Here is a 19,640-nt window from a genome sequence, read left to right as displayed (position 1 = left end):
AACAAAGTATCACAGACTGAATGGCTTGAAACTTATTATTTCATAGTTAATAGAAGCTAGAGGTCCAAAATCCAGGTGTCAGTTGGTTGGTTCCTTTTCAGGGCTTTGAGGAAAGGATCTGTTCTGACCCCTCTCTGTTGCTTGTAAATAGCTGTCTTCCTATATCTGTTTTGTATGTGAACCAAATTGTTTCTTTTTGCAAGGACACCAGTTATACTGGACTATAACACCCTGATGACCTCACTGTAATTTATACTTTAACTATAAAGACCCTCTCTTCAAGTAAGGTCAGATTATGAGGCTTAAGAGGCTAAGACTTCCACATAGAGATGTTAGGGGGTGTCACAGGATGGGGGTCTTTTTCCATTAAATTTTATAGTCTGGTAAGCACAGTGAAGATACTTTGACTTGAATTGAAAAGGAACATCATTTAAACTCATGTGTGATTTGCATGTCTGTTAATTCTATATGAATTCCAGAAAGTCAGTGTTTTGATTTTTGAAGTAGTTCTTTCTTGGGGATAATATCAGAGTTAGTATTTATAGAGAAAACGGTGATGAAACTACTAATCTTTTAAAAACACATTGCATATTTTTATATAGATAAGGAAACGGAGCAGATAGATAATCTAGGTTTAATAATTAAAAAATGGCGTAATTTGGGCCCTGCATGGTGGCGCAGTGGGTTAAAGCACAGCACTATGAATCTGTTGGAGCCACAGCAGCACAAATTCGATCCCCAGCCAGGGGTGTGACCCACACGGCATGGCAGACCTCTCCTGACCCGCCCACTGCCTTACTTGGCAGTGTAGTCCAGTCAGTCTGCGCGATCTGCTTCCAGTCTGTCTCTAGTGAATCCTCTCACTCCCCACACCTCTGGCCTGTACCCTAGTTCTGTATATATAAATAAATAAATCTTAAAAAAAAAAAAAAGTGGCAGAATTTGGATTTGACTTATTGGCTCGGAGGCCTAGGCTTTTGACCATTACACTTAAATGGCCTTTCAGGAAAACACAAGGAAACAACCATTTCCTTTTTACCTCTGCTTCTGGGCTTCACTAGAAATCATGGTGTATAATAACACAGTTATCATTATTTTGGTTAGTATTTCATGAAATTTTTACTCTTCTACCAATGCATATTACAGCTTGTATTTTTGTTCCTGGCAGTAAAGTTTCTGACAGAATGCATGTGTGTTTGAAACAAAGCAGCTTTTCGCCAAAGGTATTACTTTACAAGCCACAGTTCTAGTAGAAAGCATAGGCCCTCCTGGCATATGGTTATTCTGGGAAAGCACTTTAAAGGAGTTGAGCCTTGACCCACTCATGGAAGAATAATGTGTTCATAGGTCTGTTTTTGGTATGTGGAAATGTGGGGAAATCCAGGACAGTGGTGGGCTGAAAAGTTAAGCAAGGATGGGGATTTTAAAATACTTTTAAAAGGGAATTCATCATAGAGAAGAGTTCCAAGTTCAAAGGACAGCTGGGAGGTCATGACTACTGGGAGAAGCAAATGGCCAGAGATGTATTTATTTATGCATGCAGAACTAGGGTATAGGCCAGAGGTGCTGGGGCAGTGAAAGGATTCACCAGAGACAGAGTGGGGAGCAGAACAGGCAGATCGACAAAGTACACTGTTGAGGGGAGCAGCGGCCAGGTCAGGAAAGGTCTGCTGCGCCATGTGGGTCACCCCCAGGGCCAGGGATTGAACTTACATTGAAGCAGTTGTGGTCAGCTTGTAGTGCTGCATCCTAATCTGTTGTACAACCAGGGAAGGTCCCAAGTTAGACATTTTTGATGGAGCTTTTACTTTTTTCTTTTTCTAAGGTAACAGCCATCACTATTGAAAAAGGAAACATATAAGCAAAAATCTAGAGAAATGTGTAGAAAGACATGAGCTTACCTACTAGATTCTTACCTTAAGATAGTATCTCCCATCTGAGTCTTTCGAGGGGCATAGCTATCATCCTTGTTGCTCTTGAGTATTTCTTAACCTCAGACCTCTATCTGAGGCTCCGTGGAGTTCTCACAGTGAGTGAAGAAATTCTCAGTGCTCCTTTTCCCTCCCATACAGACCTGTCCTCTGGGGTGTTTTTTGTTTGTTTTTTTAAGCCTAATTCCTCTTAGGTAGGGTCCTGCTGGTCTTCAGAGGTTTTGGCTTGTACTCTGTCTCCGTTTGTCTGAAGCAGACTCACCAATTGAATTCAGGTTTTCCTGAACTTGGTTCACTGCTGGCCCTGTGACTTTCGGTAGATGTTGCCATCTTTCTCAGAGCTATTGTATGAAGGTACTTCCTCTTTAGAGAGCCAAAGGCACCTCGTCACACTGTTGGCCTCCCTGGTGGTGTAGTGGTTAAAGTCTCAGTACTATCAAACTGTTGCTAGCCCCTGTGGCATGAGTTTGATCCCTGGTTAGTGAGCTAACCCATGTATGGTGCAGCAGACATCTCCTGCTTTGCTTGCTGCTCCCCTCAGCAGTATATTTCAGTAGATCTACCTGTTCTGCTCCTCAGTCTGTGTCTGGTGAACCCTTTTACCCTCACATCACTGGCCTGCACCCCAGTTCTTATATGCATAAATAAAAACTTTTTAAAAAGAAAAAACCCCACACTGTCCTGTGAGTTTTGCTGTTTTTTTTTTTTTTTAAAGATTTATTTATTCGTACAGAACTGGGGTACAGGCCAGAGATGCGGAGGGTGAGAGGATTCACCAGAGACAGAGCCGGGAGCAGAACAGGCAGATCGACGAAATACACTGCTGAAGGGAGCAGCGGGCGGGCCAGGAGAGGTCTGCCTCGCCATGTGGTCGCCTCCGGGGCAGGCGGGGATCGAACTCATGCGGAAGTGGCTTTAGCTTCTCAGTGCAGTGCTTTAACCCGCTGCGCCACCAGGGAGGGCCGAGTTTTGCTGTTTTTTAAAGACGTATTTATTTATGCATACAAGAACTGGGGTCCCTCATCACACAGTGTACATCTACCTGTTCTGTCCTGTAAGTTCTTACTGTATTTTAATATTTTTTATTTCAAACACTATGATTCATGAGTTAAATAGCTAGCTAGAAAAACAAAGTTAATAACTTCCTTTTTTTTTTTTTTTGGTGGCACAAATGGGTTGTCTACTAATGGCTTATTGACTTAATCTCTTTTCAGCAGCTTTCCCTGGAGCAACATGAAAACACAATACAAAAGTTTACCGTAATGTTGACTTCAGGCAGATGAAAATCACAACCCCCATGTTATAATGTCTTATGTTTTCAAATTTCTGTGCTCCCACCATCCCTTATATTTTCTGTCCCTTTCTTTCTCCTCACTTCATCTTAAGTCAAAGCCCTCACAATGTTTATTAAAATCTAGTTTTGTGAATATTTTATTTATCAGATCATCCACTGCGTAAATGTAGAGTATATCTTTTCATTCTGATTTGCTTACTATATGCAGTTTCCCCAAACACTCCTGATTTTGAGTAAATGGCTGTATTTCAGTTTTTCTTATGACTGACTAGTATTCCATTGTGTGGACATAATACATTTTCTTCATTCAGCTGTTGACTGAGGGACATTTAGGTTGCTTCAAGTACTAGCGGTTGTACCCAGTGCTGCAATATTTATTGAATTTTTTAGCAGTTAAAAATGAATTTATTGACTCTCATAACTAGAAAGCTCAAAGGTAGTTTAGAATCAGGTGTGGTTGAATGTAGAAGCTTTTCACTGTCTCTTCAACCAGTGTTTTCCTTCCTCGTAGTGCCACGAGGCTGCAGCCACTCCATCCCCAGAACTGCCAGCCTCTTAGTCTTCCAGGTTCAAGTTCAGGTGGTGGAAGAATGTCTCCTCCTGGAGAAATGCAAAATCTTTAACTCATTTTTTTCTTGATCTTATTTTTTGATTAAGTAGTATATTTGAAGTATTTGAAAATCTAAAATTATTTTTAAAATATTGGTAAAAGAGTTTCTCGGTTCTTTTTTTTTTTTGACCTTATAAAGCACATTTTTTTGTTCTATTTAATTTTTTTTGTCCTAATTTTTATCTTATCTGATAATAAAGTCTTGTTTTGTGCTTTCTTTTTATTCGCATTTGCCTAGTATTTCCATCTGGGAATTTTTTTTTTCAGTTATCCTTTTATTTTTAACTTTTCTGAATTGGTTTAAGTTTTCTCCTGTTAGAGGTTTTTGTTTTTTTGTAATTCAGTCTAAAATTATTTTGTTTTAGCAGATGAGTTTTTTTTTCCTTTGTGAACTCCATCTGGCTGGGTGATACATTGGCATGGGTCAATATCCATATGCTCTGGCTGGAATTGAGGGGTCATGGTGCCTTCCCAGTGATGGACCTAGTTCTGCCCCTGCTCTAGCTGTATAACAGGTGAATTTTGGCACATTTACATTTTTTAATATGGTAGATACTAGTTTTCTCATATTTTCTATTTTTAGATCTTTTAAAGAATCTTCAGTGAATGGTTTTTCTTGGCTTATTCTGGCATTTTACTAATGGTTGTATAATTTCATATGATATCTTTAAGAATGTTGTGATAATTACCTACTAGCAGTGATAAAATAAATAGATTTCATAATTGTAATACAGAGACATTGTGACTATGTATATGGTCTGCTTAATTTAGTCTAGAACCCCATTGTATTATATCTTCAAGAGGGACTTAATCACTCACCCAGGTAACTCAGTATTAATAGTATCAGTAAATGTACTGTCAGGAGAGCTTGTTAGCTTTCCCAGAATAGATTGTCAGTCTTTAACAAGTCTCTTTTTGTCTGTGAATTTATAATTTATAAAGTCAGCATGATCATAAAATTGGCAAACTGACGCTTGTTTGTTCACAACTGAACATGGGTTCAAAAATCTGTGGAAGTGATCTATTATTCAACATCAACGAAACAAATTTTATGTTTAAATTTGTGTCTGAAGTCCCTTTTTTTTTAGTGTTGGCACCTCACTTTTTCAGAGTCTTATTACAATTTAATTTTTCAAAAGTTTTTTCAATAACAAAAGATTTTGGCAACAAAGGAGCATGTTGACTATGAAAATGATTTCGAAAGTTAGAAATCTTAAGTAGTTTAGCTGAGCATCCCCTATGTAATGATGGAAACTCAGAGTCTGATGGCAGTCTTCTCACCATCATAGGAGGGGAGTCACCTCCAGAAGCCCAGGAAGGAGCACAACCTCTGTTTACCTCCTTTCATTCAAGAAGCTTCAGCCTGTGTCACAGATAATTTCTTTTAAGGGTGGTAAAAGATAGTATTTTTCTATAAAACATGTAGATAAAAATATGGGCTAAATACTCTGTGGCATTGGTTTTAATGATGTCTCAGGGACTTGATCTGATAGCAAGGCAAGAAAAAAACAAAATTAAACAAATGGGTCTATATCAAACAAAAAGTTTCCTCACCGTGAAAGAAGCTATCATAAAAGCCATAGGGCACCCCTCTGAGTGGTGAAACATATCTGTACAACAGGGGGTTCATACAGTATTCCAAGATCTCAAATAAACAGTGCTACAACTCAACAACAAAGAACCAAACAGCCCAATTAAAAAATAGGCAGAAGAGATTAGTAAACACTTCTCCAAAGAAGACATATTAATGCCAGCCATAAAAATACTTAGGAAAAAATGCGCATCATCAGGGAAATAGGAATCAAAACTACAATGAGATACTATCTTACTCCTGTGAGAATGGCCCATGTCAAAAAGACTAGTAACAAGTGTTGGCAAAGGTGTGGAGAAATGGGAACCTTTGTACACTGTTAATGGGAATGTAGACTGGCCCAGCTCCCATGGAAAACAGTATGGTAGTTTCTCAAAATGTTAAAAATTGATCTATTTTATGATCCAGTAAGCCCACTCCTAGGTATCTACCTTGAAGACACAAAAAACTAATTTGAAGGGATATATGCACTCTCATCTTCATTGTAGTACTATTTATAATAGCCGAGTTATGGACACAACCTAAGTGCCCAAATGTAGATGAGTGGATCAGGAAGACACAATGGATCACCCCTCAGCTATAAAAAAAGGAAATCTGGCTATTTACAACAACATAAATAAACCTGGAAGAGATTATGCTAAGCAGAATGAATCAGAAGGAGCAAGACAAATATTGAGTGATTTCACTCATAGGATATAAAAAACTAAACAGAGGAACAGAAAATCAAAATGAAATCTTCCCTGAAAATCTGACTGTAGAATTGAAGCTACCAAATGGGGAGCATGGTTGGAGGAGACAAGAGGCTCAAATGGACTATCGTGGAGGATTATGGGTGTTTAGGTAGTGGATCTGGTGTGGTAATATATACATGAAGAGTTGTGAACCTCTATCCCCGGTTCATTATCCATGTTGTAAGCCATTGTTATCTCAATAAAATGGTAGAATTTTAAATAGAAAGAAAGGGAAGGTGGTTTATTTATTTATTTATTTATTACTTTTTTTTTCTTTTCATTTTTTTTATTACAAAGTTTATTTTTACATCATTTTGCACATTTTTTTTTCCATCTCGATTGTAATCCCCACGGCTTTCCCATCACCAAATCACCCCTGTGCCACCACCATAGTCCCATGCATTTCCCTCCCTTCCCCCCCACCCCGTTTTTGATCCCATTCCCCACTCCACCCCCACAGAATGTCTCTGGTATATGGTTATTCATTATTTTTGTTATTTTCTCGTCTGGTCCATTATACTCCTGCTATGAGTGAAACCATCCGGTATTTTTCTTTCTCTTTCTGGCTTATCTCACTAAGCATGATCTTTTCCAGCTCCATCCAAGTTGCTGCAAAAGACATGTGTTTCTCTTTTTTGGTTGCTGAGTAATATTCCATTGTATATATGTACCACATCTTTTTAATCCAGTCATCTACTTTTGGGCATTTGGGCTGCTTCCATGTTTTTCCAATTGTAAATAAAGCAGCAATAAACATGGGGGTACAAGTATCTTTTTCAATCAGTGTTTTTGTGTCTTTTGGGTAAATATCCTGGAGTGGGATTGCTGGGTCATAGGGAAGCTCCATGTTTAGCAGTTTGAGGAACCTCCAAATAGTTTTCCATAGTGGTTGTACTAGTTTGCATTCCCACCAGCAGTGCAGGAGAGTTCCTTTTTCTCCACATCCTCGCCAACAATTGTTGTTGCTAGTTGTTTGAAGATGTGCCATTCTCACTGGGGTGAGGTGGTATCTCATTGTGGTTTTAATTTGCATCTCCCTTATTACAAGTGATGTTGAACATTTTTTCATATGCCTGTTGGCCATCTGCATTTCCTCTTTGGAGAAGTGTCTTTTTAGCTCTGCTGCCCATTTTTTGATGGGGTTGTTTACTTTATTTTTGTTGAGTTTCGTCAGTTCTCCGTATATTTTTGTGATCAGTCCTTTATCGCTACTTTTGTGTGAGAAAATGTTTTAAAGGGAAGGTGTTTTTATAGTTTGCTAGATGCAGGTCAATTGTGTAACATAGTGACTTCCTTAGTATTTTTGGTGAAAATGTTATTTACTGCCCTCCTCTAATAGAGCAGCTGAAACATAGACTATTGTTAAAGAATCATTAGCTTTCTTCTCTAGTCTCATAATGATGCCAATATTATTTGTATAGACTAGTATTTTCACTATACAGTTTGCCAGTGAATCACCCTGAGAACCTTGTAAAAGTGAAAATACCTTCTCTCCCCACTGAATTCAGATAGAACACACTTGGGGTATGAAATATGCTTTAATATGTATTGGAAGTGGTTCTGATGCAAGTGTTCTTTAGACTATAGTTTGAGGAAGTCAAGATTGACAGTTCTATGTTTAATGTAGAAATTTTGTTAAGATCAGTAGTTGGATAAAATGCTGGTGGGATGTAACTCATTAAGTGTCCAATGTTTTATAATGATTTGAATTTACCATTCTTTTTTCAACTGAGAATTCTTGGAAACACAAATATGAGATTTTTTCACTACAACCAGTTCATGAAAAGGTGTCTGCATTGAGGATTACAGAAGCACAAATTGAACACTCTTGTTATGCCTCCACAAAAACCTGAAGAATAGCTGACAGAGCCATTTTTTTTTATCAAATTTAATGGGTTTCTAAGTTCTTATCTGCTTATCAAAGAAAATGGTAATTAGAACAAGAGTAACCATCTGCCTCGTGTGTTCTCTTTAGGAATTTATATAAAATATTGTGCCAATCATGTAAGGTCACTTACTGCTTTATGAATTATTGATTATCTTTGCTGCAGGCTTCTAAAAATCTAGGTATTAGGAGAGTATACAGAAGATAAAAATTGATAAGGGGTTTATAATAATTTGATACTTTTTCTTCTGTAGATTAAGGTAGAAAAATCCATTAGCACCACAGAATGCAGAAAATCCTCTCTTAGAGTTCTTTCTGAATCAGCTTATGGCTGCCTCATCTTGTAGAGCAAAAAGCTGTTAGAGCTAGGTTTGCTGAGTTTGAATAGAGATTAACTTGTCACCTCTCTGTAGTCTTGGACAGTGTACTTCATCTTTCAAAACTCAGTTTACTGATTTCCAAATGGGGGATAACTCAGCCAACCTGAAGGAAATGGAGTTGAGGAAATAAGTGTTTGTCCATTTAGATATTCACACAGCAGTATTATAGTAGATTATCTGTTCTGTACCAGGCAGTGTACTCAGCATAAGGTTACACCAGAAGTAAAACTTCCCCATGATGGCAAAATCTCTGTTCTCATGGATTCTGTAAAGGGATGTAACTTTATACAGAATCACTAGGGAAAGACTTATTGAGAAGATAACTTTTTAAATAGAACTGAAGATGGTAGAATATGAATCATGTGAATAACTAGGGATAGGACATTTTGAGCAAAAGAAAAGTGGGTGCAAAGACCGAAGAAACCTTGTCTGTGTGGTTTGGGGAACAGCATAAAGACCAGTGACTAGAGAAGAAGGTATGAGAGTGAGTATAGAAGAAAATGAGCTTCAAATAATCTGTAGGGCCAGAGCACCATCTAAAAATTATCAATTTTCTGAGCTGCCCTATTAGAATGTAACTCTTTGAGAGCAGAGGTCTTTGTTGTTGTTTTAAAAATTTTTTTTTAGAGAATTTGGGATGTGCTATGTGCAAGTATTTTTATAGTTAGGAATCAGAAGCCTTCAAAGAAGTAAGAAGAGGAGAGTGTTTCCGTTCTTTGCTTTGTCTCTGTGACAACAGAGAGGCACAGGGACAGTTGAGGGAACACATAATAGGTACTCCTTATAAATATCTCCTGAGTATTCTTTTATTTGATTATCCATTATGGTCCCTAAAAATCTGTATAACTCCTATCCATATTGAGATGATTATGCCGACTGTCTTTCAGAATCATGTTGAGAAATGAAAAATACTAATTGTCTTCCCCAGTCTTTACCTGTTTTCCAACTGCTTTTATATTTACTTTCTAAGTGAAAATTCTTTAGTAAATTCAAACGAGATTTCTTTAGTATGATTTATTTCTGATACAAATTTAAAAGAAATTTAAATTCTTAGTTTAATTTTTAAAAAAGTAGTTTATTCTTTTAATTGTGATAACATTAGGATTCTCCCTGTTAGGCATTGCCACTGTAGGGTCTTGCCACCAAATCACCCACAGTCCATCACCGTAGAGCACGGCGTTTCCTTTCGTTTTTGCTCCGACTTCTCCCTACCCTTCTCTGCTTTGGATGCTTCAGTTTTTCAGTTTTCAAGGGTTTGCTTTTAAGGTTGTCTTTCTCTGGTTCTTAATTAGTTTTTCTGTTTTATTCATCTGATGAAGAAAATTTACTTCATTGTTTTTCAAGGGTTTTAAGATCTTGAATTGATTTTCATCAAATTTTTTCACTATCAGGTGATTATGTGATTTTTCTTTTATTCTGTTAGGATGATAACTTACATTGCTCTTTTGTTTAGTTTTTGCTGTCTACTTAGCTTCTTGTTCTGTGCAGTTCTTAATTTTTTTTCAGGTAATTTTAGTTCTAATAGTGTGCATTCTCTGCCATCTGATAGTGTTTTGGTACTACTCATGTAAGATTGCTAATTCTAAAGACTTGACATTTCTCGAAGAGCTTTGATTCTGCTTTAGAAGATTCATATAAAGTCTTTATCAAATATTAGTATAGAGCGAGGTGACACAGGATGCAATATATACAGTTAAATTACCTTTCTATTTAGAAATTATTTCAAGGTATTTGTACCAGAGACCTTACCCTGTCCTGCTTAATATTCAGTCGTATAGGTTTGAATCATCAGAATCTCGGTAAGACCTCAGTATTTCAGAATTATTAACTGTTATCTATAGGGGCAAGTCCATATTACTACATTATGACAGTTTTATTATAAGAAGGTAAGTAAACTAGTGTAGCTGCCCATATTAGGAGGTGCTCCACTACTGCTTCTCAATATAGAAAGACTAAAACTATAGGTGTTTATTACACAACAAATCCCATCTCTGCCCTCAAATTCCTCCAGTTTCATTTATTGAAGGGGATTAAAAAAAGATTTAAAGGGCCTTTACAGCAGCATTAAGCTTTCCTGTGAAATACTCAGCAGCTAAAATATTATGTATACTTCTTTCTTTTAGTAAACTAGATATTGGCTTCAGAGTTGTAGAAACTGTAGGAAAAATAACTCATTCATACTTACTCTAGAGATTGTTATTTGGCAGAATAGCAGGTATCCAAGTTTAAAAAAGGAGGGTCATTTTGTTGATTTTCTTCCCCAAATGCAAATCGTGTTTCTTCCCCTTCTGTAACATCTTCGCCCCTGCCCCTGCCCCTCTCACTTCTCAGCAGCTGTTTTCTTGCTCCCACAGAAAGGCTGGAGTGGAAGCATGTTGACGAGGACCTCCCCTGAAAGCCTGGACAGATAATCCCACAATGACTTTCTGTTTTTTCCAATGTATGAGATTTATAAAGGGGGAAAATAGTGTTTTGTTCAGGCTAGAAGCCATCTCTTTAAATTGTGACATTTAAATTTCTACTACAGTTTGCTTTTTATCCCGTGCTTAGATAGAGCTTTCATTTTCTTAGGCTTCATTGTAGTCTTTAGATTGGATCATGCCCTGACTCTACCACATGACTCCAGTTTTTTCTTTTTGTTTCTTAAATCCTGCTGGCAATTTCTACTCTTTTTTCACGAACAGATTCTAGTAATTACTGATGTCTCCTGAGTGAGTCTCATGCAATCCAGAACAACTCTTGAAGTCTTTTTGTTGTTGCTTAATAAAGTTAAAAAAGTTTTTTAAGCCTATTATTTAAACAGACTGGGATCTAATCTTTTCTCTCGGTATTTGCATTGGAGAGTTTTTGTCAATGCAGTACATTTATTTTAGCATTTTATATTTGGAATCCATTAGTGATTCTTTCTACTTAATTAATGTTCATTTTCATACCTAAACAAGCCTAGGAAAAAAGTAATTTCCAGAATTCTTCATATTTCCCCTCTAGAGATTATATATTCTACTCTGTCACCATGTTTTCCTAAAATCAAATATTCTTTCTATTCAACTATTCTGACTTGTTACATTATCAGAACTAAAATAAGAGCTAATAGTCAATTCTCTGTCCATTGTAAATAATAAATCCACGTGATAGTTTTTTTTTCATAGCATTTACTCAGTGAATCAAGAAGTGGAGGACTTAGCTTTGCAACCCTTTCCGTAATGGGTACATCTTTGACTCATGAAAATGAAGCATCTTTTCCTTTGGGGAGTTAGTAGTCTTTCAGAAGCCACAACTCCACATGCTCTTCTCAAGGTAGAGTGTGCACTGTAGGCCTGTTTCAAACGTTCCCCTCTCTCCACTGCTATGTCCTGTGGAACTTTAAATTCTAGCAGTTAACCTAGAGGGGACGACCACTGATAGTTGAGTTTATTGTTCTGTGCTTCCTCACCGTTCAGTTGCTTTGGCAGTCCTCCTCCCATTGCAAAAGATTACTTACTACTCTGCTACCTCCTCTATTTCTTAGTATTGGCTTTCTGCCCAGATCTTCAGTTTCTTCCTCTCAGGATCATCAGAGAAGAGATTATCAGATGTCCGCAGAGGAAAAGCAAAGCAGAGTGTTGGCTTTTATTTTGTCAGTGCTCTTTCTGATATCTGGGGCCCTTAATTTCTGACCCCCTCAGATATTTTTCCATATTTAAACTGACTTTTCTCATTCTTTTTTTTTTTTTTTTAAGATTTATTTATTTGTGCATACAGAATTGGTGTACAAGCCATAGGTGCATGGGCAGTGAGAGGATTCCCCAGAGACAGAGTGGGGAGCAGAACAGGCAGATCGACGAAGTACACTGTTGAGGAGAGCAGCGGGCGGGTCAGGAGAGGTCTGCTGTGCCATGTGGGTCATCTCCAGGGCAGGCAAGACCGAACTCATGCTGAAGTGGCTTTAACTTCTTAGTGCTGTGCTTTAATCTGCTGCGCCACCAGGGAGGGCCCACTTGTCTCATGCTTGATGGTAGTAGTGGTCTGTCTCAAGCTACTTCTTTGAAGCTAGAGGTAGAAGTGCAATGTATATATCTTAATAGGTTATATTGTTTATTATTTGGGGGGAATGAGGATTTTTTAAAATTTAGCTTAAAGTACTTAAAAATCAATAAAAAATACAAATTAAAGATAGGAAAGATTCAGTCTATCTTTTGGTGTGCTGTATAAGTAGGTGGCTTCCTACTTGTTTGGTAGAATTTTTTTGTAAGAAACAGAAAAACTCAAAAAGATACTTATAAATATTCACATGAATGAAACTGAATAAATTAGATATTTTTTGGTAGAGGAAATAGTGGAATAAGCTCAGAGCCGGTTAACACCTGTGGTTGGTTTAGGAATTATAGAAGACTTACCTATATAAACAGGAAGTTTTTAGTGTTTTCAGAGTGCTCAGAGCAAGCTTGTAATCATTCAGTACTTAGGACATCATTAAGATTCTTAGTTATTATACACGTACACTGTTGTATTTGTAACTCTTCTCAGGTTTTTATCTAGTTTGTGTTACCCTCTTACACCAGACCTACTCTTAGACAGTTTACAATCTCAAGTCATATATATAACTAATTTTCAGATGGCCTTGTGAGTTGTACCCAGTTTTTAGGAAATCGATTAATCATTTTTGTCTCTGACTATTTTTCAGTTACTTTTCAACCTTTCTGATTTTCTATTGATGTGTACAAAAAGAAAAGCTCATTGTCTTCATGAAATACCACATAAACTTTAATATTCCTTGTAAGCTAGAAATACTGTTACTAGGATAGTACTTCCAAATGTATTTGACAACAAAATAAGTTTAAATTCAGAATGATGATGGAACATTGGTAGCTGCTTATGGAATAAAATGAATTCTTGATTAAAGTATAACATAAAAGGTGGTTTTTTTTTTTTTTAAAGATTTATTTATTTGTGCATACAGAACTGGGGTACAGGCCAGAGACGCGGAGGGTGAGAGGATTCACCAGAGACAGAGCGGGGAGCAGGACAGGCAGATCGATGAAGTACACTGCTGAGGAGAGCAGTGGGCGGGTCAGGGGAGGTCTGCCACGCCATGTGGTCACCTCTGGGGCAGGCGGGAATCGAACTCATGCGGAAGGGCTTTAGATTCTCAGTGCTGTGCTTTAACCCACTGCGCCACCAGGGAGGGCCCATAAAAGGTGGTTTTAAGAGTATGTTAGATGGTTTCAAGAGTATGTTAGGTAATTTTAGGTAATAGTGGAATCCTTTGTGCTTTATCTGAAAAAAATTAATATAGTGCAAATATGGAAAACTATAAGTATATAGAAAAAACTACAGCTTTGTCATTATTTTTTTGTATCTTTGTCACCCAAGTGTGTGTCCTTATAGTTTAATTTTACCAATTTCTTTTAAATATGTCCCCTTTAAAGAAAAGCTTCTTTTTGTACAGGTTCCTCGCCATCTCACCTCCATCCCCTTATTTGTTAAAGAAATTGGATTGTTTTTCCTGTAGCTTTCTATGGTCCGTATTTGATGATCACATCTCTGTAGAGTTTAATATATAGGTAGATGACAGAATCAAAGTTGGAGTTGGCCGAGGGAAAAATAACTATATTTGAGGGGAGGTTACAGTAGAAATGGGCATAGCAAAAAGCCAAGCAAAGGTGCCACTTCAAAAAATCAGTTGATTATGTTTCTATTGCTAGAGTATTTAAACACATGATTAAATTGCAGTGATTCTTCTCCATTTTTCTCTCTTCATTGTTTACTAAACTAATTGACCATAATTTCCTTGAATTCTTGTTACCATACATGTACTCACAATGTGCAAGGTGATATAAAATGCCAGTAGTAAAAATTATTATTTAAAAGTTTTTTTCTGTGAAATGGACCTTTTGACAGACAACAAGTCTTTCTTTTTCTTCAATTTAGGAGCAAAATAAGGAATGAGTATTATTAATTTTGGTCAAGGCAAAGCCTAAAAACAGACAGTTTAAGATTATGGATAGTTACATTTGAGATTTCACTTTTTTCTTTCAGTGTGCGGGATGACAGAATTCGAGTGGAAAGGATGGATAACACGTATTTTGAATACAGTCATGCTTTCCAAGTGGTTACAGAGTTTTATGCAAAAGATGTAGTTGACATCAAAGGTAAATGTTTTATACATGTTAGCCATCTGTACTTAAATTTAACTAGTTGAGATTTAAAGTTGTTAAATTTGACTTTGAATTAAATGGAAACTAGCTAATTACTAAGTAACTGAAAGAGTAGAGGGAAGAGCTCATTATTCTTATATTCATTGAAAGTACCATCACACTGCTTCCTTTTTACTTAATGATATTTTGTAACTGGATTTTTAAAACATGTTCATTGGATTGGGAAGAGTAAGTGATTGACCAGCTTTTTTCTTTGCTCCTTTTTAAGGATGGTCTATTATTTTCTTTGCTTTTTATAGTGTGTTTGGATAAATCTCCCGATGAAGACTAGCAATTGAGTGATTGGTTGCCAGAATTTTAAGTGCCGTAGTATTAGTGAGAAGGTCTCACTGTATTAGGGAACCATTATTTATCTAATTCACATTTCTTCAGCTAGGTATCTGTATTTGCTTGGGTCTGTATGCTCCATTCTTGTCAGTCCCACTCTGTTAAAGTATATTTTTATCATTTGTCACATGGTACAGTTCTTTTATCATTAGACCACAGGTAGATCAGTCCTTCCTTTGGAGTTCCCACCTCAGCCCCATTTACCCTGGAGGAGGTATTATTGCGTTATTAGCATTTCTCTCTCTCTCTTTTTTTTTTTTTTAAAGATTTATTTATTTATGCATACAGAACTGGGATACAGGCCAGAGGTGCAGGGGTGGTGAGATTTACCAGAGACAGAGTGGGGAGCAGAACAGGCTGACTGACAAAGTACACTGCTGAGGGGAGCAGTGGGTGGGTCAGGAGAGGTCTGCATGCCATGTGGGTCACCTCTGGAATGGGGATCGAACTCATGCTGAGGTGGCTTTAGCTTTGTAGTGCTGTGTTTTAACCCACTGCGCCACCAGAAAGGGCCCTCTCCTTCTCTTTTAATCTCATGGTTCCTTCACCAAATTGAAAGATGTCTGTGAAGGTAATTCATTTCTAATATCAGTCTGCTATATCATCACCTGATTATCATCTGTAGTTCACTTAAAAACAAGACTAAGTCACAGACCATCATAAGCCAATCTGGGCATCAGATTTGCTTGGAAGGACTTGGGACAAAGAACCCAATTTGCTGGCAGGGCTTAGGTTGGTAGGAGGAAGTTCACAGCATACTTGGTAGCAATGTGCAGAGCCTTTGAGAGTTTGATTACCCCACCCCACTGACAACTTAGCTGCAATGAAAGGAGATTCCTGTCAGGTGAGCTCAGGACTGACTGTGGTCCTGTCCCTAGAGGAACCCTCATTTCTTCCTGGGGTTTCTACAAAGAATATACCATACTGATGAATATTCATGAGATTCCAAAATTCTGGAATAAGGTATTTGTTATTTCTTCCAGTTCTCATGAAATATACTTATTTCAAGTCATTTTTAAAAGTTTACATTGCTACCACAATGACACAGATCTTCTTTCTAACAGGTTTCCTGGGGAATAGAGTAAGAAATTTAAAAGATTAGTTTCTCTGTAGAGATGCAAAGTTTTTTGTTAACTTTTTAAACCTTGGTTTTATGAAAAAACTGGTTAAAATTTAGATACTTTATTTTACTGATTTGTAGAGGGTATGTTACAGTCTTGTTAAAATTAATATATGCTTATTATAAAAATGTAAAAAAGCAGAATTGAGTGTAGATAAAAAAGTAAAAGTCCCTCTCACCTCAAACTTTCTCCCTGCTCTTGCATATATCCTTAGGAAATCTTATGTACAAGTCCACACATACATACAACCATACAAATGTAATTGTGTATATTTGTTTAATGTAACTTTGATTTATTCCTTTAAGTAATTTTCACTATTATGTGTGAGGTATTGTATGTACAATAAGAAATAGAACTCAGTTCCTCCTTTTGGAGCTTACCCTTGAATAGGTAGAGAGAGGTACAGTAAAGTAAGTGTGCACTGGAGGGTAGTAAGTGCTGTGAAGGAAACAAAGCAGCAAATAGGATGAACTTTAAGTAGGGTGGCAAAGAAAGACCTTTACTTGAACAAAGATTTGAACAAAACTGAGTAGTTCAGGGGGAAGATCACACAGACATGTGAAAGAACAGTGTGATAGACAGAGTCAGTAGTTTAAAATATCTTAAGTGCGTGGCATGTTGAAGAAACATTAAGGAGCCTGAGTACTGAGATAGAGTAACTAGAGGGAAAAAACATTGGGAAGTGAGCTCAGAGGTGAAGGGAGATGCAAGAAGTAGAAGGACTTGAGCTTTTTTTCCCTGCAAGTTGAAGCATGTTGGAGGATTTAAAGTAAAGTAGTGTAATGATCTGAATTACAGAGAAAAGGAACTTAATTTGGGCTGCCTGTTAAGTTTATACTGTGGTGCACAAGGTTGAAGTTGGGACACCAGAGGGAAAGCTGTAGTACTATTCCTTGTGAGAGAAGAAAATGATTGTACATCTTTTTTACTCACTCACCAATATTGTATCAGCAGTTTTCCATATCAGTACAGATAGCTGTTACTCCAATTACTAGGTACATGATAATCTGGACTTACCCAATTTATTTTACTACTACCCTGTTGGTGCTCAGTTAGGTTTTCTGTATCTTTTTTTTAAAGATTACTTTATTTAGGGCCCTCCCTGGTGGCACAGTGGGTTAAAGCACTGCACTAAGAAGCTTAAGCCACTTCCGCATGAGTTCGATTCCCGCCTGCCCCGGCGTGGCAGACCTCTCCTGACCCGCCCGCTGCTCCCCTCAGCAGTGTACTTCGTCGATCTGCCTGTTCTGTTCCCCACTCTGTCTCTGGTGAATGCTCTTCCCCTCCGCATCTCTGTTCTGTATGAATAAATAAATAAATCTTTAAAAAAAAAAGATTATTTATGCATACAGAACTGGGGTACAGGCCAGAGGTACAGGGGAAGTGAGAGGATTCACCAGTGACGGAGTGGGAAGTAGAACAGGCCGACTGATGAAGTACACCGCTGAGGGGAGCAGCAGGCAGGTCAGGAGAGGTCTGCCACATGTGGGTCACCTCCGGGGCGGGGATTGAACTCGTACTGAAGCAGCTGCCGCTAGCTTGCTGTGCTGCATCCTAACCTGTCGTGCCACCAGGGAGGGCCCTCTGTAGTTTTTCTTTTTTTTTTAAATTTATTACCAAAAATTTTCCACTCAATTTCAGCATATACATCTTTGACTTTCATTTTTGGAGTATTTCTGGGTCAAAGTTGATGAACATTTTACATTTTTAAAAAGTTGCTATGAAGAAAACAAGGCAGGGAATAGGGTGAACTTTAAATAGGGTGGCAAAGAAAGGCCTTTACTTGAACAAAAATTTGAGCAAAAATTGAGGTAGTTAACGGAGAAGATCACACTGCTCTTCCCAAAAGAGTCATCTTACCATGAGAAAATGTTTTTTTTTTTCTTCCATACCCTAGGTATTCATAATCTAGTCTTTCAAAAGAAAAGGCAGTTTTAGGAGGTATTGTCTAATATTTCAATAATCATAAAATACACTTTATGTAACTTAAATTTTGTATTCAATGATGGTGAATAAGTATATATTCTGATTTTTAGCATCTCAAAGTTTTTCTGGTATCATCAACTTGGAGAAACCTGTGATTTGCTCTTTGGCTGCTTTAATAAGGTACCTCAAAGAGTTTAACTTGGAAAAGATGCTTTCCAAACCCAAGTAAGTGATTTCTGAAATACTAGAAAAGGAGCATAGCTATATTGAAAATATTCTTAAATTGATTTTGATAAGAATTATACTCAGAAATGTATCTACTATTGATAGAATAGCTTATTCAGAGGCAAGCATGAACTGTATGGCATTGTTGCTGAAGAATATTAAAATTATTCTTAAAATATGTTAGAAAGTATTAATAAAATCCTTTAAAATTCTGTCAGCTTGTGTTTATGATAACTTAAAAGTTTTGACTACAGTACAGTTAATTAGCAAGTGGTATTTAGAAGTGGAATTAAGAAGTAGTATTAAAAGGAATGCAAAAAATTTCACTGCCTTTCTTATTCTTAGTTTCATTTCTTATTTTATAGACATAAAAAGTTGGAGATAAAGAAGATAGCTACTAGTATAGACAAGTTTCTAAAAGTGATGACTTTATAGAGTTCAAGATTTAAAAACTGCCAACTTACCTTATAGGAAATGCTGGTTTATTGCCTCTGGTGGAATAAAAGAAGGTAGTGAGAACATTTTCTCACCTTTCTAAGTCTATAAGAGCCACAAACTTCCTGTTCACTCTTTTTGCTCTACTAATAGTGCTTTGCTTTAGTGGTTCACTGAAGCATGGTAAAGAGCAGAAATTCTCTTTTGTTAGTTAGGTGATGAAACCCTCAGGTAATTGATAGGATGAGGATTGCTTTCAGAATCCTAAACATAAGGCACCATTCCTCCAGGGATGGAACTGACTGTTGCGTTTACAAGTTCTTGCAAGGGTGGAGGCAGCTGAGTGGTATTTCTGGGCAGTCCACACATCTTAAATGCCACTTATTTTTCGTATTCCTCTGTTTGTCAGGGGGTATAAAAATAGATAGCTGAGATGAGTTCTTAGGAAGGACTGCTGGTTTGCTGATTGAGAGTTTGTATCTGATGAAAGTACTCAGTGTTAATTGTGTAGGTTAAATCTGTCAAGAACAGGGGAAGTAGTTGAGTTAAATCTAAGCACATGAAAACTGGTTAAATATCAACTGAGTGTCCAGCTTGGATTTTTGACCATGAAATTGTAAGCTCCTTTCTAGTAGCCAATTGTTTCTTCCTGCAAATTCTGTTTCATATTTTATTACTGCCTCGAGTTTTTCACAGACATTTCTAAGCTTTATGACCCAAAGAAAACAAACAAGCCCAAACTGGCTTCCCCATAGGAAGATGGCAGACACTTACTGAACATCTACTTTATGCTAGATCTGCAGATGCTGCAAAATGTATGGCACACAAATAACCATTGCCTTTAAGGAGCTTGGCTTTATTAATGAGGATAGCAGAAGAACATAAATTGCTGTAATGCAAAACAAATTACATTAATTGCTGAAAGAAGAGAAGGGGCTACATATAACTGGTATAACACCGTTGGAATTGCTTTCCCTTGAAAATTAT

General features: G+C 37.2%; 1 protein-coding gene across 1 annotated transcript in view; it reads left to right on the top strand.

Moving 5' to 3' along the window:
• MSH3 (mutS homolog 3) overlaps positions 1–19,640 on the top strand; it is a 125,837-nt gene that overhangs the window by 26,100 nt on the left and 80,097 nt on the right. Inside the window, exons 9-10 of the mRNA XM_004678432.2 lie at positions 14,441–14,553; positions 18,104–18,218. Coding sequence (XP_004678489.1) covers positions 14,441–14,553; positions 18,104–18,218 — 228 coding nt within the window. The remainder of the gene's footprint in view (positions 1–14,440; positions 14,554–18,103; positions 18,219–19,640) is intronic.

The sequence above is a fragment of the Condylura cristata genome, unplaced genomic scaffold (assembly GCF_000260355.1).
Source record: "Condylura cristata isolate star-nosed mole 26May11 unplaced genomic scaffold, ConCri1.0 scaffold00007, whole genome shotgun sequence".
NCBI lineage: Eukaryota > Metazoa > Chordata > Mammalia > Eulipotyphla > Talpidae > Condylura > Condylura cristata.
Note: the sequence above shows the minus strand (reverse complement) of the source record. Positions and strands in the feature narration are given on the sequence as shown.